This window comes from Octopus sinensis, linkage group LG9 (assembly GCF_006345805.1).
Source record: "Octopus sinensis linkage group LG9, ASM634580v1, whole genome shotgun sequence".
Classification (NCBI taxonomy): Eukaryota; Metazoa; Mollusca; class Cephalopoda; order Octopoda; family Octopodidae; genus Octopus; species Octopus sinensis.
The window spans coordinates 15,420,768-15,446,526 of NC_043005.1; the positions used below are offsets into that span (position 1 = coordinate 15,420,768).

The following is a 25,759-nucleotide window of genomic DNA, read 5'->3' on the forward strand; positions in this document are numbered from 1 at the left end:
GTTGTATGAGGTCGCTGCTATCGTTTACTTAGTCACGACTCAAGTAAGACGACAGCAGCGACATCTTTATATTCAACAACTGAAATAAAAATCTTTCAATCATGAAAATGGCTGATACTCCGGCAGTTGTTCGTCGCAATCGACCTGGCACAAAATTTGAGGTATTTAACAACAAAACAAACACTAACAATCCTAACATCCGTCTTTCTCTCTTATCATTCTGTCGATTCTTCTTATTTTGATGACCCCTTCTTTTTATGTAAGGGAACAGGTTTACGCCTTTTTTTTTGCTCCCTCTCGACTTCTTTTACAGAAGCGATCGCTCGGTCGGTCTGCTAGAAATAGCTACCAAATTCATTCCATTCTTTCAAATCATATCCTGGTGCTTTAAAGAAGAAGAAAATTGAGTAATGTAGTCGTATATATGCTACTCCTAGAACGAAAACGAAATGGTCAATCACCAGTGGAACGCATTTGACCATCAGATCTGTCAAGAGTTGACCTGTGTCTTAACAACAACAACGTTAGAATTTTTTTAATGTCTGTCTTTGACAACTGTTTTTGCCTGTTCAAGCAAGATCCAGCTAGATCTTCGCATTTGTTTTTATTCGCTTCCTTTATAAAGCAAAATTTTTCTTTTTCTTTATATATATATTAATAAATAAAACATATGCATATATATATACATATATGTACGTACCAACCTCTACATGTATATATACACGCATATATGAGTACAGGACACCAAAAAAACGTCGAACACAATGAGAAACGAAAACATAGACACTACCCAAGGAACTGGACATATATATATATATATATATATATATATATATATATATATGTATATATATATATACAGATTGAAATCATAGCTTACTTAACTAAGAACAGAAACGGAACACTTCCAGGTATTTATTTAGATACGATCTTTTCGGCTTAAACCCCACAGAGGTCAGCTTTAGTTTTTATCGTTCCGTAAACTCTGCCCCTCCCACAAATTTGGGGGCAGTTAGGGAGTTAGTTAAAACTGAATAATGTACAGAAGGCATGAAACGAAGTTTAGTACCTCCCTTCCTATCACGAAGACATCTTAGATGTGAATGGAATTATAACAGAAAAATGTCTGTATATTGGTTATTTATTTTTGATCTATCACCCGGAAAGGATTGCAGGAAGAATCTATCCTTGTACGACACCGTGCCTCGGAATTTCCAATTTTATCAGTTCGCTTGTTAAAATTTCTTAAAAAAACAACAAAAAAACCGTTTCAACTACCACGGAATTATTTTTGTTTACTTTTGTCCCCAGTAATTGCTTTAGTATCAGTCTCTATATACGAGAGTGGGCTGAAAAGTTCATAGGTCGACTATGAAGCAGCGATGCTAGCGCTGCGAAATCTTGTCTGCATTAATTTCAACTATTCTGTTTCTTTACAGGTAAACTGACATCTGACTGTTTAAAGAAGACTTCAAAAGTAACTAGTAGCGAACCTCTCTTGAAAACGGACACATATACGCACACAGATACACAACCACACACGCACATGAATGACAAGCTTCCACACAGTTTCAGTCTACCAAATTGTATAACATTGGTTGACCCGATAATGTACAGAGGGACTAAACTCAGAACCACGTGTTGTTAAACGAGATTCTTAACGATGCATCCATATCTGCATCTACGAGGAGTGGGGCTGAAAAAGTTCACAGGCTGACTATGGAGGAGTGATGCTAGAGCTGTGGAATCTTGCATGCATTAATTTCAGATTTTTTTAATTTGTAATTGCATTGCTCCTTTTCAAGTAAACTGACTTCTGACTGTTCAAAGAAGACTTCAAGTGTAACTTGTAATGACTTCTCTTGAAATGGACAAAATTTAGCATCATGGCATTATCAAATACCTGCCAAAGGGTTTAGTTCCCAAAGACATTTGTGCTGATAAGGTTGCTATATTAGGGGGATGACACTTCAGTTTTATCAACAGTGCAAAGTGGGCAACTGAATTTAAGAGGGGAAGGGAAGTCTTGAAGATGACCCAAAGTCTGACGTCCTTCAACTGCTACCACTGAGGAAAACCTTGATATGTTTACCTATGGTAATCGGCTATAAATCAAATAGCCAGTGTTATTAGTCTATCCCACAAGAGAGTTGAAAATATTCTGCACGATGAACTTGGCATGATGAAGGTTTCTGCTCAGTGGGTACCATTTCTTCTCACACCTGATCAAAAGTGTACCTGACTGATTGCATCATGAGAAAATCTGACTTTGTTTCAGGCAGATCCAGCTGGTTCTCTTGAATGTTTCCTAACTAGGATGAATGTTGAGTTCATCACTTTGAGCCAGAGACAATCCATGCTGTCAAAACCCCTCCTCACCTGCTCCAAAGAAGGCCAAGATCATTTCATTTGCAGAGAAGGTGATGGGCCTCAGTTTTTGGGATGCAAAAGGTATTGCGTTTGTTGATTTATTTTCAGAAAGGCTACATCATCACAAGAGAGTAGTATGCCAACTTGCTGAGACAATTATGAAAGGCTATCAAGACCAAATGTTCAGGAAAATTGATGAAAGGGGTCATGTTTCATCAGGACAATGCTCCAGTATGCAAGTCCTTATGTTCAATGACTGTGGCTTTGAACTGGTTGATCACCTTCCCCATTCTCCTGATTTGGCTCCATCTGACTATCATCTCTTCCCCAGCATGAAAAAAAAAATTGCTGGGAGTTAGTATTGCACTTATGAAGATGTCATATCTGCTGCTGATGACCTTTTTGGTCATCTGGATGAAGCTTCATCAGTGGGATCCAAGCACTGCAATACCAATGGAAGAAGTTTGTGGACTGCAAGGGCATTATGTTGGAAAGTAAATCTCATTGTTTGGAATTTTCTTAATGTACTTGACTGAAAGTATCCAGAAATATTTTTGGAAATAGTATTGCACTATATTTCTAATTTTATTAATAATTAATGTCTAGTTGAGAAAACTATACTGGAAAGACCTTATGTTCAAAAGAGTGAAGTTGATTTTATTAATCCTGAAAAAAAAAATGAAAGGTAAAGTTGGTCTTGGCAGGAATTGAACTCAAAACATAAAGGAATGTAGTTAAATGCTGCAAGGTATTAAGTCCAATTCTCTCCTATGAGAAACATTTCCAACATTGGCACACACTATAAATTTGTAGGGAAGGGGTATAACCTTTGTGACAAGTTTTTCTTTAGGTTTCTTTTCTATGCACATGGTGGTATTTTTTAACCATCATAACCAAAGTTTGTATATAATCTGCTTCATAGTGATGCTGTTGATTATCCTTAAGTTAGAACTGTGTACTTTGGTGCTCCACCTGAACATTAATCATTGATACTTTCAGCCAATCTAGTCAAGCTAGTGTACCTACTTTCACTCTATTTCCTTTATTGTTGTATCTGATGTCTGACACATAGTAGAATGCAGGTATTTATATATGTAAGAATTAAGTTAATTACTGCTACAATCAGGTTTCTCTGTCATGCTAGTGTAGACTATCCTTAAGTCAACCATAACCACCTTGTTTATATATATGTGACCGTGTGTGTACTGTTGGCGATTTTTTTTTCCTCTGTCTTCCCTTCTCTGGGTCTTTCCTTCTCCTATGTTTCCGACGAAGAGCTCCGCTCGAAACGTTAAACCCTCCTTCTTTCCTGAGTGTCCAATAATACTATATTTGTTCCACGTCCTCGCGTTGTGTTTTTTTGTGCTTTCTTGTTTGGATTAACTTTATATATATAGAGAGAGAGAGAGCGAGAGAGAGAATAATGTTGTCCAATGTGCCCTATTTTTAAAATGGCAAAGTGTAATTTGAGGAAGATTCGGTTGTTATTTCCTGCATGTCGATTGACTGCATAGATTCTTCATTAGTTTATGCTTCATAATGAAATATTTAATGGTGTATTTTGAATTAATAAAAAGCTCCTTGTTACCTTCCCCACTAACCCCAGTAAACATTGGACATTGTAGCATGCAGATGTTTAACTGGAGGTCAATTCTGATTCAGCAGGTTTATAATCAAAAACATTCCAACTGTGGTTGTTTCATTTTTAGGGCTCTTTTACTTGTTTCAGTCATTTGACTGCGGCCATGCTGGAGCACCGCCTTTAGTCGAGCAAATCGACCCCGGGACTTATTCATTGTAAGCCTTGTACTTATTCTATCGGTCTCTTCTTGCCGAACCGCTAAGTGACGGGGACGTAAGCACACCAGCATCGGTTGTCAAGCGATGTTGGGGGGACAAACACGTACATATACATATATATACATATATACGACAGGCTTCTTTCAGTTTTCGTCTACCAAATCCACTCACAAGGCATTGGTCGGCCCGGGGCTATAGCAGAAGACACTTGCCCAAGATGCCGTGCAGTGGGACTGAACCTGGAACCATGTGGCTGGTTAGCAAGCTACTTACCACACAGCCACTCCTGCGCCTATGTATGATTAAATTATCTAATAAGTATTTTCCTTATTTAAGATGGTAGGATGTTATTTGAAAAAGAATTGGCTGCTATTTCTGCCAGATCATGTAACCATGTAGAAAATCCATCAATAGCCGAACCTGCAGAAATTGAAATTAAAAAGCATATAAATCCCTTCTGTCATCATCATCTATCCATCTTCCTTGCTGGCTTGTGTTAAATGATTTGACAGGATTTGATGAATGGAAACACTCTTGTGCTCCATTGTCTGTTTTGGCATGATTCTACAGTTGAATGCCCTTCCTAATGCCATCTGTTTTACAGAGTGTACTGGGTGCTTTTTTTGTGACACTAATATTAGATTGCTTTGCAGCTTGCAAGAGTATTGGTCTAAAGTGCCCCCTCTCCATAACTGAAGGAGACTAGAAGAGATAGGATGCAACATTTCTAGGTGGGGTTGATGATAGGGAATAAAGTCAGGTGATAGGAATAGATTTATAGTTGTGAGAGAATAACAGAATACATACTATTGGGGAGGGTGTAATACAGGGTACTGGGGAATGGGAAAAGATTACTGTCATGGGTTATTGAAAATGAGAGGGACAGTAGAAAGGTTATAAGGTAGTTCGTGTAGAGGAGAAGATCCAGGGCTATTCTACGTTATAAAGGTGGATATTGACAAGATGTGAGGAAAAGGGGATAAAGAAAGGAAAATAGGTGAGGGAGGTAAGGAATCTTGAGAGAGTCATTAAAGGTAAGAGAGGTGTGTGGGTAGCTTAGAGAGGGAGAAATGAGAAGGTAGAGATGCTGTGGTTAGAGGACAGTGAGAGAAGAAAAAATGAGGCTGAGTATAGTATTGGGTAAGTAGAGTGAGAATAATGGAAAAGGCTGGAAGGAGCCATAGAAATGTGTGGGTGGGAGAGCAGTGTGAATGCAGAGAAAGCATCTCAGGTGGGTAGTTTGTCATAAAAGGTCAATGAGAGATTGGAAGGCTGGAGAGCACCCTAGAGGTGTGAAGGCAATTAGTGTGATAAAGGCAAGAGTAGATGTTGGATGTCAATAGAGGTAATTCAAGAGAGAGTGTACTGGTTGGAAGTACAGCAGGACAAGTATAATGATGAAGTTAAAGTGTATTGGGTAGGTGAGGGTGAGGTGGATCTAAGAGAAGGATGAAGGGTCAGAGTGAAGTGAACTGGATAATGAAGATGCAGTCAGGAGGAGGGTGGGAAGATACAAAGTGAAGGCATAAGGTGGGCTTGGCAAAGAATAAATATATGATATCATGGCAGCTAAGACACTAGTCTCGTGTCTAGGTATGTTTGGTCATGGGTGGACTGGTCTCCTGTGGCACTACATATATCCAGTTAGTATGGCCTTCTGTCATCTCCTTTGTGAGATGCAGCATTTTCTGGTCAACCTTCACTACCCTGTCCAAAGTCTTTCTCAGTCTCTCTCTTCCACAAGTTCCACTAACTTTGAGCAGTTGGAACTTTTGTATACAACAGTTAACTTCTGTATGCATCACATCCTCATACTAGTACAGCCTCCACTCATGCATGCCATACATAATTTCTCTTATACCCAGTTTTTCTCTTATCTCATTTTTACTCTAGTGTTCATGCATATTAACATTACACATCCATTGGAGCATGATTCCTTTCTTTTCTTCACAAGTTTTCTGCATTCAAAGCCCATATCCTGTTACTATGTGGCATCTCAGTTCTAACAAGTATTATACAATCTGTCCTTCACTCTTTGGAAAAAGACTTATGTTGTTCCTTGAACTTTTCCAAATCCATTCTTACTCTTGTTACTATATTTTCAGAACAACTACCTCCCTTATTAATTGTCTCTTTGGTAACAAGCTATCAAATACTTTTAGTGAGCCATTTAGGTATTGAAGAAAATTTATTTTTCAGTTTGCTCATAGTACATATTGCTACAAAGCTTACATTCTCTTTTAGCTTGTCTGTGATTCCGCTACATCTCTTGTGCATCCATAGTTTACATTGGATACAACATATGGATTTTGTACCTATACCATTTTGCATATCGAGCAAGGCCTTTCCCTGACAATACCAGGATCCTGTTTTTCCTACTTACTGACATCTTAGCCTTTAAGTTTACCTTGAGGCCTCTCAATTCCAGGTTTACTTTTCATGCCTGGAATTTCTTTTTTAATTCTACTATAGATTCAGCATGTAGGGGCTCCCAGACAACCAGTCCTAAACTCTGTGATGGTCAAAAGACTTTGATGAATAGGAAAAGAGCTTTGATGGACACCTACCTTCACTCTAAATTCATCACTGAAATCGTTGAGTTTTACTTTACTTTTGCATCTTTTTATGTATCTTGTACAACCCTCACAAGCCATTTATCAACTTCCTTAGTGATCACCATATTACTGAATGTAGTACCCTGCTAAAGCCTTCTCCAAGTCAACAAATGCCAAGTATTCCTCCTGCAGTTGCCTCACTATTGCGTCTATGATACTTCTAGTGAGCATGAAGCTAAACTGCATCTCATCTAAGCTTACTCTGTTACAAATCAATTGTTCTATGATTCTCTTCATGACATTCCAATAGTTTAATTCTTCTATAACTTTTCTCTTAGGGCTCTCCTTTACCTTTGTAGCAGTTTACAATGATGTATTTATATCAGTTGTCAGATATGACACTTTCCTTGATACTTGATTAACTATCTCAATAGTTATTATGAATCCCACCTCACCAGATATTTTGAACAACTGCCCTGAAGACCCAGCAATTTTTTCCCACTTTGTATCCTTAGTTTCTTTTATCTACCACATTTCCATCAACTTGAATTTCTTATTTCTTTATTACCCACAAGGGGCTAAACATAGAGGGGACAAACAAGGACAGACAAGGGGATAAAGTCGATTACATCACCCCAGTGCGTAACTGGTACTTAATTTATCGACCCCGAAAGGATGAAAGGTAAAGTCGACCTCGGCGGAATTTGAACTCAGAACGTAACGGCAGACGAAATACCGGAAAGCACTTCGTCTGGCGTGCTAACATTTCTGCCAGCTCGCTGCCTTTGAATTTCTGCTCCCTCTGTATGATCAACATGAGGTAGAGCCACTTTCTTATCCTAAAGTAGTCCACCACCAACAACAACAACCACTACAAGTCTTAATGTATCTAGGATTAAATTATTTAACATGTATTTCGTGTTTTTAAAGATGGTAGTGGATGATATGAAGGGGATTTGGTTGCTGTTTACTGCAGATTAAGCTACTATATCAAGTCTCTCTTTTTGGCTTGATTTCTATTGAGTTGCATAATAAAGGGTTAAATGAGAGTGGAAAAGTATCCCCTCTTAGGTTGTTTCTATTTGATTAATCATCATTAAGTGTCTAAAGATTATTAAAATAAGTATACTCTCGTGTGTTCCTAAGCAATTAATATATTTTTTTTCTTATTTACCTAGAAATGGTGCCATTGGCCTGATGAATCCTTTGATGAGATGGAAAGTACTCTTGCAGTTCAACAGGTAATGTACTGATATATGTGTTAGTGTCTCTTATGCAAGACCTCTATTGGTGAAACTTTCTGAGTGATTTGTTTACTAAACTGCAAGTGGAGCCATCTTCAAGCAGTCACACAGCCTGCTAGAACTAGCAACCACATTGCCTTAAATTACACCCTTCCATTCTTAAAAAAAGAGAAAGACACATTAAGATAATATAATCTTAGATATACAAACTGACAAAATGATCACTAGAACTCAGAACAGTATCTCTCATGTAATAGATAACTGAAAACCAAGGCTTCTGGTGTGTGCTGTATTGCAAACCCTTTAAATATATGCCAACATGGAAAAATTGCATAAAAGTAATGTAGGGTGATGGAGATGTTTGCTGATAGTGCTGATTCAATCATTTACAGACAGCATCCACTGATGCTTCTACATTAAAGAAGATAAAAACTATTTTTACTAGCTACAAAAAATTATATAAATTCTGTAAACTGTACATCTTTATCAATAAACAAAGAAAAGTGTATGTATTCTTGTAGATATCAGTTTTTTCTTCCTTGCACAAAAATGACAAGTCAATAGATTAATATTTTAAGAGTTAAAATACAAGATTATTAAATCCTTAATTAACTAATTGAAGTCACTTCTCTTTTACTTTTGTTCTGGCAACTCATTGACAAATAGTTTATTTTTTTGTTATAATCTGTATACTAATAAAAGTGAAGTTCAATCTTGTTTGCTTGCAATGTTACACAGCCAAACTGGCACATAATGGGAAAATACTATGAATTAAGTTGCCCCTGAAATGTTAATACGAATGTAATAAGACAAGTTTTACATAAACTGGAGCAGTAGTTATTGAGATATTTGGGGTTTGGGGGTATAAATACCCAAAATTAGACACATGACTTCACAACTGAAAAAATACGGTTTGTTTTTTTAAAGAAAATGTTTCTATTTTCGCTTGTTAGGTGGTAGCAGGGCATGCAAGAAGTAACAGCCAAATCTTTCCTTTTCTAGGGATGGGAGCCGTTTATGCATGATTTCAATGTCACATTTATTGAAAGTATGCAAAATAACCTGGAAAAGTTTTTAAAAAAACCACAAAGCAAAACTCCATTGGTGGGAAACTCAGACTAGTTAACCTTAAAACTTGCTAATGCTTATTCATTGCTGCAATTCAGTAGTTAATTTTAGAAACAGAAATATTGACTCCAATTCAAAGTCATCTTAGTATCAAAACGATAATTATGAAAGGTTTAAAACTTGTATCTGAAACATAAACTGCAAGAAAATGAAATATGAACATGAAACTGTGCAAAAATGGATAACATCCATTGGAGCTCTATTTACTCTTGTTCGTTTGATTTAAATTGACAAAATATGTTCAGTAAATCTATCACTAGGATTAAAAAAAAACAACTTTTAATCATTTAGAAAATAATTGATCTTGATGATCTTAGACATGATAAACACCATAAAAAACCACTACGCCATATGCCCATGGGCATATGGCGTAGTCGTTAAGAGTGTGGGCTACTAACCCCAAGATTCCGAGTTCAATTCCAGGCAGTAACCTGAATAATAATAATAATAATAACTACAGCATCAAAGAATAACTTAGGAATGAGAACCCAGGATCGAAATTTCCCAAAGACACCTGATGAAGGCTGGAGAGTATATTAACTAAAACATGTTAACAACAAAGATGAGGACAAATATCTGTCAAATGTAAATAATGTAAATAATGATAAACACCAATTTGAGAGAAAAAATTGACACAAATTTACTGCTGGATAATAGATACTGGGTTCAGATACCATCAGTGAGTGTGTTATTTTTTGCTTTAAACTACTGCTTATATCTAATGTCATTCACATTCTTTCCTTAGTAGTTATTTCTTTACTGATTTCTTGAAACTGGTTTATTTTTCATGTTTTGCTTCTAAACTCCTGTTGTTTTTCTCTACAGTTTATCCAACAATCTATACGTAAAGATGTAACAAACATAGATGCCATCCTCACTCCCCCTGAAGGTCAAGAAGAAGGTGTGTGGAAATATGAGCATCTAAGGTAAAAAACATTATTGAATTATATGAAGTAATTCTGTAGATAATTTTTTTTTGTTAGAGAAAATTTGAATGTTTCTTTTCCTCATGTGTTGTGACATTTTAAAACACTTGTAGTATCTGATGTGTTGATATGTTTATACAGAAATGAGCAAGTAGTGAAACTAAAGAAAATCTTTCTTCCTTTGTTGTGGTTTTAGTAAAGGTGGGTTTCTTGTTACCATAAAAAAAATTCATTAATGATTACTTCAAATAATCTGCATTGTTGACCAGATTTAACAGGTTTTAATGTTTAAATTTCCCTTCGGTTTCCATTATGGAATGTATTATCTTCCTGTTGATGATATTGGGAAAAATTCTAGTTTTTACATCTTATGAATCCTTCACTAACATCACATTGTTTGAAGGACACTAAGCCTAAAACAACACAGTTTAACACAACTGTTTGGTCTTTGGATGCTTTGAGATACATTCAATCTGTTGCAGTATTCAGATCAGACCCTGGTTCCTTCTCTGCTTATGTTTTCCCTGCAGATGTCTTAACAGGCATCGACTATATCAGACTGGTAAGTCCATGAAGGTCTGGCACAAGATATAAATTTGGAAGAGGTACAGTTGATTGAATCAATTCTGATATATTACTGGTTCTTTGTCGTTTTGAAATATTTTATCTATAAAATATGTTCTGGATTCTTAATTGGAATATTGGCTGAGAAATTCAATTGGCCTCCTCTTGTTGATTAGTTAAAGAGAGTGTTGCATGATCTGTCAACAAATATTTAAAGGGAGTGCAAATAATGTGGAATATTGGTTAGCTGAGAGTGCAGCACAGGTTTTATTCTTGATTGAGTGATTTTGTTTCACTTCACTCCTTACTCACTGTTACTAATCTGGAAAGGACATGATTAAATTCCTTCTGATACACCAAACAAAGGGAAAATGTTTACTGGTACACTGTAATCCAGTAAGGGTTACAGAACAACAAATGAGATCTAAGAGATGGTATACACATGTGTATGGTATGGTCATCAATCTTTACTTTGCTCTGTGATGTTCTAAAAGATAGGCATTGTGTCAAAATAGGCTTCTACAGGAGGGTGTTTTTTTTTTTTTTTTTGAGAGATGTATCTGGGATGTGTTGTTTTTTGTTTTAGACCTTTTGATATCAAGCTACCTAAAGACTGCTTTGGTTTTATGATACAAATTTTCTGTTTAAAAGTGATTTAAATTAAAATCTTCCACTGAAATTTCTTGTTAATTTCAATATTTGAAACACCATGTTAATAATACAAAGATGGTGAGGAAGTGCCAGGGCATACTCACAAGGGAAGGGGGTCAGTATATAAATGGGATGGTAGAATAGAGCAAGAGAGATAGATGGTAGCGAAATGCCTGGGAATACCCTTAAGGTATGGGTACCAGAATATAAATGGCAGAGTATTGCCAAAGGTGCAGGAGTAGGGAGTAGAGACTTCACATGGATGCAAAGAGTGTGAGGGTGGGGATTGCAATGACTGGTGAAATCTGGGTATATAGAGGGGGTGGGGGACTACAGAGCAATGAGGACAGGATTGGGGGATGGGATTAGCATAGTGCATAAAAAGAGAAAATGTGAGGAACAGAAGGGATGTGGTTTGGTTTGTTGGGGTAGAGTGTGAAAAGTTTTATTGTTATATGTGGGTGGAGCACACAGTGTTTCTAGAACTCAGTTTTGGTGAAGTAGGCAGTCCGTTGTCATCTCCTCCAGGAGGCCCAGTAATAGCTCTCAGAACTTCTCCATCTTATTCTTATTTTAGAAATGTTACTTTCAGAACATCCTCTACCATTGCTAATTTGGTCACCTAGGTAACGGAAACGACCTACAACATCAAAAGAGCCTCCTGAGCATTTGAGAGAGTCTAATTCCCATGTATCCTTAGTGGATATTGTTCCTGCTTGTCTGTTAATCTACCTGTGATTCCACTACACCTCTTATGTGTCCATGGCTTACACTGGGTTCAGCGAATGGAATTACTTCCAACTCTTTTCCTACATCTTGAGCAGAGCCACTTCAACTTAATAATATTTAGGAAACATGAGATGTAGAGTTGTGATAATGTGAATGGCAAAAACAGGACAGAGTAAGAGTAAATGCCAGACATGACCTAATTTTGTTTCTCTGTTCTGATTTCAAATCTGGTTGAGCTTGACTTTTTGCCTTGTACTAGGTTCTGTATAGTAATTACTAGCCATTTTTGTTAGGTCAGAGTTGACCTAGTAATACACAACAACAACAGCTAGGGGTTAATTCAATTGACTTTGTGCCAATATCTCTGGCTCATTACTAATATGAAAAATCAGTATTTAGATAACATATACAAGAAGTATATTTGGAATGATAGAAGGAAAGGATGAATAATGTATGGATGTTTTTGAAACTGACATGTAAATGAAGATTATTATTATTATTATTATAATAAGATATTAACTGTTGGTCTTATTTTTCCTAGTCATATTGTTAGATTATAGTCAATCTTTAATTTAGAACCATGCCTTCCATGAGCTAATCTGTTGGGTAAATATTCTAAAAGTAAGATACTATCAACTGTGATGAGCAGTCTCTTGCCGAATATTCAGTTCTTTGTATTATTGATTGATGGGCCATTTGGTGTCTTAAGAGTTCTGAATTCAAATATGACTGAGGTTGACCATAGTTGCATTTGATTACGTTTATATGTATCTTTGTATGTATTTGTCTGTATGAGCTGAGTGTATGTATGTATAGAATATAAAATGTGTGTGTTTTGTAACTTTATGGTTGAAGCTTCGTATAAGTGTAATATTTCATTTACATTGTAGGCAGTTCTGTATGGAGCTCAATGGACTTGCTGTTAAACTGCAGGTAATTAAACATTTTATGATTTTAAATATCACTTTGAGCATTATTAATATCAGTCAGTTACCCAACTATTTTGTTTATTTCGTGGTTACCCATGGTACTATAAAAACCACAACTTCTGTAGACAGGAGATGTGGGTTTGTCTCTCATGGCAGTCTTTGACTCTTTTCATCCAAACGGGTTTTTCGACCCAATATGTACCTTCTATTATTTATAGCTTTATATGTACTGTAAGAACCAATGTTTCAAAAAAGAATTATTTCACGTTCTCTCAAAAGTTTGTAAATTCTTATGGCATCAACAACATATTTATCTATTTATGTATTTACACACTACTTATTGAGTCAATACATAATTTGAAAACTTGTTTCAGAATGAATGTAATCCAGATAGCTGTACCCAGATGACTGCCACAGAACAATGGATATTCCTGTGTGCTGCACATAAGACCCCAAAAGAGGTATTATTCAAATTTCTTATATCAAAAAATTGTAATTGAAAATAATTCTTCAATGTTGCTAGTTCTTAACAGGTTGAGATAGTTGATACCTTCCATGAATATATATATATATATATATATATATATATATATATATATATATTTATAAATATTATAATAATTATATACATAATTATAACAACGTATTGGTATTATGCTTCTCCACATGGTGAAAATAGATGCCAAATGATGCCAACATCACCTTAAAAAACACGGGCTGTAGTTGAGCAAAAAAAGAGAATGAATTAAACTTTTGGTTAAATGTGTACAAGATCTTGTTTCAAGCTTAAGGTAAAAAATTATACCTACTGCTATCTTTGGCACCGTTATTCCATAGTATAAATTTACAAGTATTTACATATATGTATATGAGTAACAACTTCATACAACAATATATATATATACATTTAGGGCAGTGAGCTGGTAGAATCGTTAGCACAACGGGTGAAATGCTTAGTGGTATTTTGGCTGCCATTACGTTCTGAGTTCAAATTACTCTGAGGTTGACTTTGCCTTTCATTCTTTCGGGGTCATTTAAATAATTACCAGTTATGCACTGGGGTTCATGTAATCGACTTAATCCCTTTATCTGTCCTTGTTTGTCCCCTCTATGTTTAGCCCCCTTGTAGGCAATAAATAAGTATATATATACATTTACAAAAATATACAATTAAGTAGAATTTCCATCCTTCTCTTCAACCACGTGTTATATATCAAATGCAACTTTGATCAGGAGTGAAATTTTTTTCTGTATTAATTATATAATAAAGGATAAAATCATTAATAATTTTATCAGGAAGCCAGCACAAAATTAAAAGCCTGAAAATTATATACATAATTATAACAAGGGATCAACATTATGCCTCTCATGTTATAATGCCTCACCTTGTTATAATTATGTATATAATTATTATAATATTTGTAAAATTTACCTATAAGGTTTTTATTTTCGTGCTGGCCTCCTGATAAAATCATTAATGATGTTATCTGTTTTTATATAATTAATATACATACACACACACACACACACACATATATATATATATATATATATATATATATATATATATATATATATATATATATATATATATATATATCATCATCATCGTCGTTTAACTTCCGCTTTCCATGCTAGCATGGATTGGACGATTTTAACTGAGGGCTGGTGAACCAGATGGCTGCATCAGGCTCCAATCTTGATCTGGCAGAGTTTCTACAGATGGATGCCCTTCCTATATATATATATATATCGCCAGTCCTCAGTCAACCCTCCAACCCATGTCAGCATGGAAAGCGGATGTTAAATGATGATGATGATATATATATATATATATATATATATATATATATATATATATATATATATATATAATTGGCACAGACGTGGCTGTGGTAGGTGTGTGCATGGTTGTGTGATCAAGAAGTTTGTTTCCAAATCACATGGCTTCAAGTTCAGTCTCACTGTGTGCTCCTGGGCTGACCACAGCTTATGAGTGGATTTGATTGACAAAAACTCTACATATATATATTTGTTTGTGTGTGTGCGTGTACCCTTGTCTTGACATCATGTGAGGGTTGTAAATGAGCATCACCATCATACATTTGAGAAGTATAAATAACTTTAAACTTCTCCAGTATGAAATATTTTTTATTTATTTTTGATGTTTAGTGATTGATATGTGTTCTCTGTGAGTGTGTATTTTTTTTTCCAATATATTCTGTCTGGCCCAAGCAAGCATTGAAAAGTGGATGTTAAAAGTGGTGATGATGATTTTTTTATATATATGCGTGCTCTCTCTCTCTCTCTCTCTCTCTCTCTCTCTCTCTATATATATATATATATATATATATATATATATATACACACACCATATTTTAACATGTATAAGGAACCCCCAATTTTTTGGGTTTAAAATTTGGTAAAAAGGTTTTGTAAGGGTTTATGATACTATCCATGTATAAGAAATTGCCATATTTTTTAACCTAATTTTTGACAAAAATGGGTTCCTTATACACATTAAAATATAGTATATATCATTTAGCACTCATTTTTAATCATGGCATGGCTTGTATGGCTTAACAGGAGCTAGCAAGCCATAGGACTGACCCAAGCTCTATGACTGGATATGCTTCCTAATGCCATCCACTTTACAGACTAAACTGTGTACTTTTTATGTGGCACCAGCACCAGTGAGGTTACCAAGTAGCTTGCATGGCAAGACTCCTCAAATGAGGTGGAAGTATTATTGAGGGAAGTGGCTGTGTGCCAGGTGATAAAAGGTTAGAGTATGATAGAGGGATAGAAACAGGTGTCTTGCAGTAGAGGAGTGTTGGAGATGGTGGGGCAGGGAATGCAGTGAGTGAACTAGGATGGGAGGAGGAGGTTAGAAGATGAATTGCAAGAGAAAGGGACATGTCAGGGACAACTTGTGTGCAGGTAAACTCATGAGAATGCAAAAGGAGAGTGGTAGATAGAGGGGAGCGGAATGAAGTGAGTGGTGAAATTGGGTGGAGAGAGGGAGCGGCATTAGAGGGGAATGAGTTTTGAGTGAGAGGGCATAGATATGAATGACATGCCTTTAGGACCTCATTTTTATTTAGCTCCTGTTTCACTACACGGTAGCAATTCTGTTTTTATACAAGCATTATGCTTTTCACTCTGAGGGAGAAGCCCTTTGTTACCAACAAAAGTAACAGCTCCTTGGACTTCCTCCAGTTATTTGCTTCTAGTAACTACACTTTCAGAGAGGAGGATGCTCTGAGAGTGTAGTTACTGGAGTAAGTCCAAGGTGCTATTACTTTTGTTGGTAACAAAGGGCTTCTCCCTCAGAGTGAAAGGTATAATGCTTGTATAGAAACAGAATTGCTACCTTGTGAAACATGAGCTAAATAAAAATGAGGTCCTAAAGGCATGTCATTCACTCACAACTCACCCCACCATCCAACTTTGCTCCTTCTCTGTATATGACATTTTAGATAATGAGAAAACTAATTTTGAAATTCTTTTTTGAGTATAAAGTGTCTTGTTCTAGACTATACATACGCCAAGAAACCTAGAATGATGATTCTCAAGATTTTCAATCCAGTAGACAAACTGCTTTTGAACGCTTTAATATTCAAAACACAAGCGTAATGGGTTCTTATAAGAATTAAAGAAGTTAATAACAATGGTTGTGTGTTAACAAGATTAGACACGACTAATTTGATCAAGTTCCTTTGTCTATGTGATGGTTAGATTTGGTTAATTTCAATAGTAAAAAGCTTAACTCTTAAAGAAAGTAAAATATTACATAGTAGTTTTCACATTGATAAAAATATTTGGTATAAAAAAATTTCTTAATTTTCTCACTATTATTTACTGTTTTTTCTTTTTGCCTTAAGAAAAGAATGGTTAAAGGTGTGTAAAATTAGACATCCAGTCCTATTATAAAGACATACATGGTATAATTTCTTTCCCAAACTGATATTGCAAACATTTGTAAGTTATCTCCCTTGACATCTCAGCCAATTTCAGTCGAATTATTTTAAATGGTCAAAACAATGAAATTATACAATCGCTGCTCATGGTATTAACCAGAATTTTGATTAAATGGAAAGAATATTTATCATATCTGGCAGTCAATTAGACAATATTTTTCTTCATAAGCGGATTTAATCCTTGTTCTCCGACTTCATCCACAATGACGCTTTGTGTTGCTTGTACCAATTTGTTCTCTCTCTTACTCCATCATCATCTTCATCTCTTCCATTTTCGCTGTATTTTTTAAAACTTCTCGAATATTTAAAGCCAGCAAGAACATTCTCTTCACAACTAACTGTTTACCTGCAACAACATAGTTTTTCCATTGACAACAACTTGTGACGGTAGTGAAAAGAAAATATTCTTTCAAAAAGTTCTTAGTTTCTTTACACACACACACACATATATATATATTTACATACTGTAATAAATATAGCATTTTTATTTATTTCCAGTGTCCTGCTATTGACTACACAAGACATACATTAGATGGAGCTGCTTGTCTATTAAATAGCACTAAGTATTTTCCAAGCCGGTAAGTCTCTAATCTTAATTATGTTTTTAGTAATCCTAAATAATGAACAATAATTGCTATGCTTTTGTTATTCAAAAGAAAAGTGTTTGATTGTAGATTTGAATGTTATCCATCATTGCATTTAAATATTTGTATATAGTAGACTGGAGAGAGATGAAGGCAGTATGCTCTGTTGGATGTGCAACACCAATGAGTATGTACAATAAAGTGCAAATGTAATGAGCAAAAAATTGGGCATAAGAGGACTCAAATGTAGCATGCAAGAGAGAAGACTACATTGGTTTGGATATGTGATACATATGAATGAGGACAGCTGCATAAAAAAGTGCTGATCACTGAAAGTGGATGGTACCCACAGAAGAGAGAGACCCAGGAATACATAGGATGAAGTGATAAGGACTGATCTCAGGATGTTGGACCTCATGGAGGAAATGACAATGGACCGAGATGTGATATGAGGTTCTTGAGAAGATCCACCCACGTCAGCGAAACTGACTTCTAGATGCACCCTATGTTCCACCCACACATAACAAGAAAGCTTTTCACACACTCTACCCCAACAAACCAAACTATATCTCTTCTCTTCCTCACATCTCTTTCATGCCCTATGCTTACCTTTCACTCTCCGATCCTGTCCTCACATCCTTCTTCACTGTATCATTACCTCTCAGTAGCTACCCCCTCTATATACCCAAGTTTTCATCACTCACTGCATTCCCCTCCCTCACTCTTTACTTATGCTTCTTTGGTAATGTCTTGCCACTTATATTATTACCTCTGTGCCTCAAGGGTATGCCTTGGCACTTTCCACCATCTATTTTTCTCTTTTACTCGACCATCCCATTTATATTCTGATCCCTGTTCCTTTTGAATGTGCCCAGCACTTTGCCATCATCTCTCTTGAGCTCTTGCTGTCTTCCACTCTCTCTCTCCTTCTGCTCTTCTCTTAGGCTGGGTAACCATGTATCTCCATTACAGCAGCACACCTGTATCTGTCTTTATTCCTGATCATTCTCTCTCTCTCTCTGGCCAGGTTAACCATATACCTCCTCTATAGCAAGACACCAGTTTCTGTCTCTCTGTCTTACTATGACCTTTCATCATCCGACACAAGATCACCTCCTCCAATACCCACTCTCCGCTCAAAGGATCTTTGTCTTGCAAATTACTTGGTGACCCTGCCAGTGCTGATGCCATGTAAAAAGCATCCCGTACACTTTGTAAAGTGGTTGGTATTTGGAAGGGCATCCAGCTGTAAAAACCTTACCAAAACTGACTTCACCTGTGCTTGGGCCATGTAAAAAGCACTCAGTCTACTCTACTGGGTGGTTGGTGTTAGGAAGAGCATCCAACTATAAAATCCCTGTCACTACACAAATCACAGGAGTCCTGGGTGCTGGCTCCTGCCAATGGCCGACCTCCTTGTCAAACCCTTCCAAACCTTGCAATGTCCACTGAATGCGGTATGTTAACAATTATTTGATGATATTCCATTAAGTTTAAATAAGAAATCTTTGTATCAAGTCATTTGAGTTTAGCCAGCTCCTGCCTGGCCGGCTCCTGTCAAACCGTCCAACCCATGCCAGCATGGAAGGCGGACATTAAACAATGATGATGATGATATTCCATTAATTTAAATAAGAAATCTTTGTATGCATGTCATGTTGAGTTTTCTAACACCATTGCTAAAGCGGATTTATTCCAGTATTCCAAAGAGTAAACTGAAGTAAAATGATGCACCAGTGTTTCAAGCTAATGAAATAGTTGTTGGCCATACAATATGCCAAATGTTTACTGCTATGAGCTATACTTTACCTTAATACTCATTTATTTCTAGATTAAATGAATTACTAAGAATCGCATATATTGACAACAGGTAGCATATATAGGCATACATAGGTATAGGTGTGGAAATTGTAATTGTCTTCACTGGCATGCTGAAATATCTTTAATATCTTGCTGCATTTTTAAAATTCTATTTATTATTTATTTGCAGGGTCAGTATAAAAGAGTCATCCGTAGCCAAGCTCGGGTCTGTTTGTAGAAGGGTCTATCGAATATTTTCTCACGCTTATTTTCATCACAGAATGCTGTTTGACAAATTTGAGGTAATTTCCCGATCTTTTTTTTGAAAATATATTTACTATTTGTGTTTAAAAAAAATTGTTCTTGTAAGCAGTGGCATAATGTTGGCAGATTTATGCATTTGCATATTGTTGAAATAATCCTTTTTACTGGTAGATGAATAGTCATCCTACTTTTGATTGTAAATGTGGATTAAAAGGGCTACTGTTACGTTATTACCTCCGCCTTCACTAAGGCGGAGTTATTGTTTTCAGTCGTGTTTGTTTGTTTGTTTGTCTGTAGCATGATATCCCAAGAACCACCAGATGGATTCGAATGAAACTTTCAGGGATGTTTGGCCTTGTGACTAGCATGAACAGATTACATTTTGGGATTGATCCGGTACCAGATAAGGATTCTGGATTATTTTTCCTGTTTTTTTTTACTTAATTTTTGAGAGCGGTCGGGTTCACTTTTAGTATTCTCGTTTGTGAGAGCAGTCGAGTTTATTTCAGATATTCTTGTTTTAAAAATCGTCTCTGGCTAATTGTTGAGAGGACGTTGGTGTTACCTTGGTGGAGGTTTGCGCTCTCTGAGTTCTCTTGTCTTTTTTTTTATTCTATTTAGTTTCTGTGAAGTCAGATTCACTGGTGACCTACTCTCTTCTGTCACTCACTAGTAGGCTCTTTACATTCTGAGTTCAAATCATGCTAAAGTCAGCTGGGTCTTTCATCCATCTGGGGTTGATAAAATACAGTACTAGTTAGGTATTGAGGTCAATGGTATCAACTAAACCCCTAGCTTATAATCAAGGGTCCTTTAGGAATATTCATCTGTTCAATTTTCAAGCATCTTTCTTAGGATCCTTGTAGTTTCTAGGTAAAACAATTTTCTCTGTTGGAATTTTAATCCCAATCTTTTCCAGTTATAATTACATTTTCTTCATGCTTATACCAAAAGTGCCCACTACCCTGGTACAATTTCAACTTATTTATGCTTCACATCCTTGCAACTTCGTTTTTCAGATTTTGGAATTTGTCAATTTTTTCTTGTTCGTTCTCACACTCTCTGTTGTCCCTTGGAAATGCTCTTTTGTGCAGTGTCTTTCTTTTTGATAACTCTAACAAGTCATGGTCTTCTTGTCTTAAAATCTTGATCATACTGAATGATGAAATACCACAACTTTCTCATTTTCTTTCACTACATTAGGTTAATGTTCATACCATCTATCAGCTCTCTACAAATTATATCCTCCACATAGTTCCCATTGAACAATATGAAATATTATGTTTGATCTTTTCACCTTTTATACCACACAGTTTGCTTAAGTGGGATTCAACAATTTTATCATCTTCATATTTCACATAGTTTCTTCTAAGCGCTTTTTCTTGTGTTACTCAGATTAATGCTTCTTTTCAAATGTTTAGGTTTGATTTGCACAGCCATTTTCATATCAGAGATATCAGTAATGGTGAAGATAATCCACGCTTGTAACTTATTTCTCCATCTCTGGACAAATCCTCCATGCATTGTTTTTCCCTCTTCATCACATCTGCTTTTCCTCTCTTCTGATTCCCTTATGTTCATCCTTATCAATGCTGTCTCTGCTGTGTCACTCCAACGATGGTTCTGAACAATTACATTCTTTTTGCTTCTTTTACTTTCCTTGCAACTTACCAAATCTCTTCTTACACTTTTCCTAAGCAGGCAAAGCCATTGAATATCACTTTTCAGAGCAATGCTCCCTGAGATGTCTTCAATTTCTTAGTCTTTACTTTCCAACTTCTGGAGTTTTTCCATATTCTTTTGACAACCCCCTGCTTCCATTTTATTACAGATACAACACATATTTATTGCTAATATGTTTTGTTCATATAATTTCATTCTTCTCTGGTATTCTTTACCAGATAGTTCCTTCATTGCAATCTCTTTGATATTGTTCATCATCATCATCATCATCGTTTAACGTCCGCTTTCCATGCTAGCATGGGTTGGACGGTTCAACTGGGGTCTGGGAAGCCCGAAGGCTTCACCAGACCAGTCAGATCTGGCAGTGTTTCTACAGCTGGATGCCCTTCCTAACGCCAACCACTCCAGGAGTGTAGTGGGTGCTTTTTATGTGCCACCGACACAGGTGCCAGACGAGGCTGGCGAATGGCCACGCTCGGATGGTGTTTTTTTGTGCCACCGACACAGGTGCCAGACAAGGCTGGCGAACGGCCACGCTCGGATGGTGTTTTTTACGTGCCACCGGCACGGAGGCCAGGCGAGGCTGGCACGGCCACGATCGGATCCATTCTCTTCCATATCCTTCACCACCATCTGCTAACAATATCTTCCTCCTTTTATTATAAGTATACCATACTTCTTTGTCCTAATTTCCATTCCTGTGTTGTTGCTAAATATATGAATTGTTGGAACTTAATCTATCTGTTTTCACTTACCTTGAACAGTTAAGCTCATTTATTCATCCTCATTCATAGCCATCACCTGTCTCTTGTTTTCTCAACATCTTCACTGTCATGCACAATACAAACAATAGGGTAACATACTGTCACTTTGAACTATTTGAACATAGTTTTTTGGAGAGCAATATTCATTAACGGTAGCGTGCTGGACATTTGCATCATTGAGTTACGTCCCCTTAATGCCTGAGTTATTTCTCAGCTATGTGGGTTTTGGGTTCGATCTCATTGGGCAGAACCTCTGTTCCACTTTAGCCTGAATTAGACCAATGCTTTTTTGAGTGAAATTTAGAAGATAGGAACTGTGAGGAAACTATTGTCTCTAACTCTCTCTCTCTCTGTATATACAGTGTGTTCAGGGTAAATTTGACAGTTTGCATAAAAGGAAATGCTCGCTGTGTCCCTTTTTGCTCACCACAGCTTTGTAGTTTCTGTTAAAGCTGTCCATGTCATGGCTTTACAGCTTTTATAGTATTCACTGAGTATTGAGCAGCAGTGATGATGTCATCATTTTGATAGCCTCGCCTGGCCTCTGTGGCGGTGGCACGTAAAAAACACCATCCGAGCGTGGCCGTTTGCCAGCCTCGTCTGGCACCTATGTCGGTGGCACATAAAAAGCACCAACCCGACTGTGGCCGTTCGCCAGCCTCGTCTGGCACCTGTGTCGGTGGCACATAAAAAGCACCCACTACACTCATGGAGTGGTTGGCGTTAGGAAGGGCATCCAGCTGTAGAAACACTGCCAGATCTGACTGGCCTGGTGCAGCCTTCGGGCTTCCCAGACCCCAGTTGACACGTCCAACCCATGCTAGCATGGAAAGCGGACGTTAAACGATGATGATGATGATGATGATGAATGTGAATCATCATAACACAAGTAACTAATTTCCAATATGCAGAAGGCTCCCAACCCTCCATGTCAGCTAACTTTGTCTCAGCTACAACTTCAATTTTTATGCTCTCTAATGCTGTTGACTGTTCACCAATACATCAAGCTGTTCCTCAAAAAAGGAGGCAAAAATTCGTCAGATTTAGCCTGAACATCTTGTGTGTGTTTGTGGTTGGGTGTGTGCCTATCACTACTATAATATGGCGGCAGGCTGGCAGAAACGTTAGCACACCGGGCGAAATGTGTAGCCGTATTTCGTCTGGCATTACGTTCTGAGTTCAAATTCCGCCTAGGTCGACTTTACCTTTCGGGTCGATAAATTAAGTACCAGTTACGCACTGGGGTCGATATAACCGACTTAATCCGTTTGTTTGTCCTTGTTTAGCCCCTTGTGGGTAGTAAACAAATAACTACTATAATATGGTGAAAGATGTAAATGTGAATGAAAATAAACAGTAAACAGGTGCTTACAAACAAAAAAGGACTTGTGGTACCTGTCTGCCTTAATTACACAGATACTCCCTGTCAGTCTTATCATTTTAAATGTAGCGAATCATAGATAGGCACATCGAAAAGCTGTAACCAGCAGTATTATTCAGGTTATCCTTCAGCATTAGATATTTACAAACTTACCCCAGTACTGGCATTGATTATATTTCCTTTCCTTCTCATTCTTCCTCTTCAAATTCTGTCCTACTACTAAATTAAAAAAATTATTAATTACAGTCCACTCTGCTGTTGGTTGGTGTTGAGAAAGGCATCTAGCTGTAAAAATCCTGCCAAAACAGTCACAGAAGTCTTGTGCAGGCTTCTGTCTGATGATGATGATGATTGCTATTTAAAAAAAAATTTTTTTCTCTTCTTCTTAGAGAGACTTCTTTTTCTTCCTTTATGCAATGAGACTAATCTATTGTAGAAAAACGTTTACCCCAAAAACATTTGTTACCAAATTAATCTGATGCCGAAGGACAGTCTGATAGTACCAATTCAAGCTGTTCCTCAAAAAAGAGGCAAAAATTCGTCAGATTTAGCCTGAACATCTTGTGTGTTTTTGTTGTGTGGGTTGTGCCTATCACTACTATAATATGGCGGCAGGCTGGCAGATAACGTTAAGCACCCGGGCGAAATGTGTAGCCGTATTTCGTCTGGCATTACGTTCTGAGTTTCAAATTCCGCTAGGTCGACTTTAACCCTTTCGGGATCGATAATTAAGTACCAGTTACGCACTGGGTCGATATAACCGACTTAATCCGTTTGTTTGTCCTTGTTTAGCCCTTGTGGTAGTAACAAATAACTACTATAATATGGTGAAAGATGTAAATGTGAATGAAAATAACAGTAAACAGGTGCTTACAAACAAAAAAGGACTTGTGGTACCTGTCTGCCTTAATTACACAGATACTCCCTGTCAGTCTTATCATTTTAAATGTAGCGAATCATAGATAGGCACATCGAAAAGCTGTAACCAGCAGTATTATTCAGGTTATCCTTCAGCATTAGATATTTACAAACTTAACCCAAGTACTGGCATTGATTATATTTCCTTTCCTTCTCATTCTTCCTCTTCAAATTTCTGTCCTACTACTAAATTAAAAAAATTATTAATTACAGTCCACTCTGCTGGTTGGTTGGTGTTGAGAAAGGCATCTAGCTGTAAAAATCCTGCCAAAACAGTCACAGAAGTCTTGTGCAGGCTTCTGTCTGATGTTAAACGTTGATGATGATGATGATTGCTATTTAAAAAAAAATTTTTTTCTCTTCTTTAAAGTTCTTTTTCTTCCTTTCAGAATGAGACTAATCTTTGTAGACGGTTTACCACATTTGTTACCAAATATAATCTGATGCCGAAGGACAGTCTGATAGTACCAATTCTGGAAGACCAGGCTTCTCTGAATGGGGAGAGCGAAGCTTGATTTGAAAAATAAAAGTGACTACTGTTAAAAAAAACCCCCAAAAACCAAAAACTTAAAATTACTGTACTGTTTCTGCTTGGCTAAGTAAAAACTGTTTTTACTTAAATAATAGTAGCCAGGGTTTGACAACCAGTTTCTCTACTGATGACAACTGTGAACACCTTAATAAACCAATTACACAAATGTAGCAAAGTGTATTGGGAGTTGTTGCAAGTAGGAAGAAACTACGAAGAGCTTCAACACTAGAAGTGTTAACTGGTCTTTTTCTGACCATTTTATTTTCTATTATAATCTTATTTATGTTTAAATTGACATACTAGATTCTTAACATATAAAAAAAGATCAGCAATTAAACAGAATCTGTTAAAAATCGACAAACTTAAAAAAAAATAGAAATATATACAGGTTACGTTATTGCTGATTGAAATAAAATATATGTATATATTATTTACAAGATATGTGTATATATGTGTGTCTGTATATATATATATATATATATATAAACATGTATATTATAATAGATATACATATATATATTATGTATAGTGTATATGTGTATATATATATATATTTATATATAATTTACATGTGTAAATATGCACACATTTAATTACATAAAAGTGTATGTACACATTTATATACATATAAATATATATATATATATATATACATACACACACACACACGTGTATATGTATGTATATATATATGTGTGTATATACACGTGTGTGTATATGTGTATATATATATATATATATATAGTGTGTATATTATATACATATTTACATGGTTATTTTCTGTATAGTGTGTGTATGTATATATTTATATATATATATATATTATATATATATATATATAAATTATACATGTACATATTTATGTGTATGTATATATATAGTGTTTGACTATAAATGACCAACACTTGCTTTTCGTACAACTAGATCGTTTGGTACTTCCAGTACTAAAAATTGATG

At 36.2% G+C, this 25,759-nt stretch overlaps 1 protein-coding gene across 2 annotated transcripts; it reads left to right on the forward strand.

The window, feature by feature from the left end:
• Nucleotides 1-24,794, forward strand: LOC115215629 (MOB-like protein phocein). 2 transcript variants are annotated; one of them, XM_036505797.1, is made up of 9 exons: nt 23-161; nt 6,643-6,764; nt 7,904-7,966; nt 9,923-10,023; nt 12,858-12,900; nt 13,271-13,357; nt 17,375-17,454; nt 19,451-19,562; nt 24,660-24,794. In XM_036505797.1, exons 2-9 carry the CDS (start codon nt 6,705-6,707, stop codon nt 24,783-24,785), a joined length of 672 nt encoding a protein of 223 aa, XP_036361690.1. In that variant the 5' UTR covers nt 23-161; nt 6,643-6,704; the 3' UTR covers nt 24,786-24,794. The 2 variants fall into 2 exon arrangements, with proteins under 2 accessions (XP_029640739.1, XP_036361690.1); XM_029784879.2 differs by lacking the exon at nt 6,643-6,764 and having other exon boundaries at nt 1-161.
• Nucleotides 24,795-25,759: the final 965 nt, after the last annotated feature.

What these genes read in the sequence shown, in the direction of transcription:
- LOC115215629 (XM_029784879.2), top strand. Translation starts at nt 102, where the DNA reads ATGAAAATGGCTGATACTCCGGCAGTTGTTCGTCGCAATCGACCTGGC. An exon ending in GACCTGGCACAAAATTTGAG is followed by an intron (nt 162 to 7,903) that starts GTATTTAACAAC and finishes TTATTTACCTAG; the next exon opens with AAATGGTGCCATTGGCCTGA. An exon ending in CACATAAGACCCCAAAAGAG is followed by an intron (nt 13,358 to 17,374) that starts GTATTATTCAAA and finishes ATTTATTTCCAG; the next exon opens with TGTCCTGCTATTGACTACAC.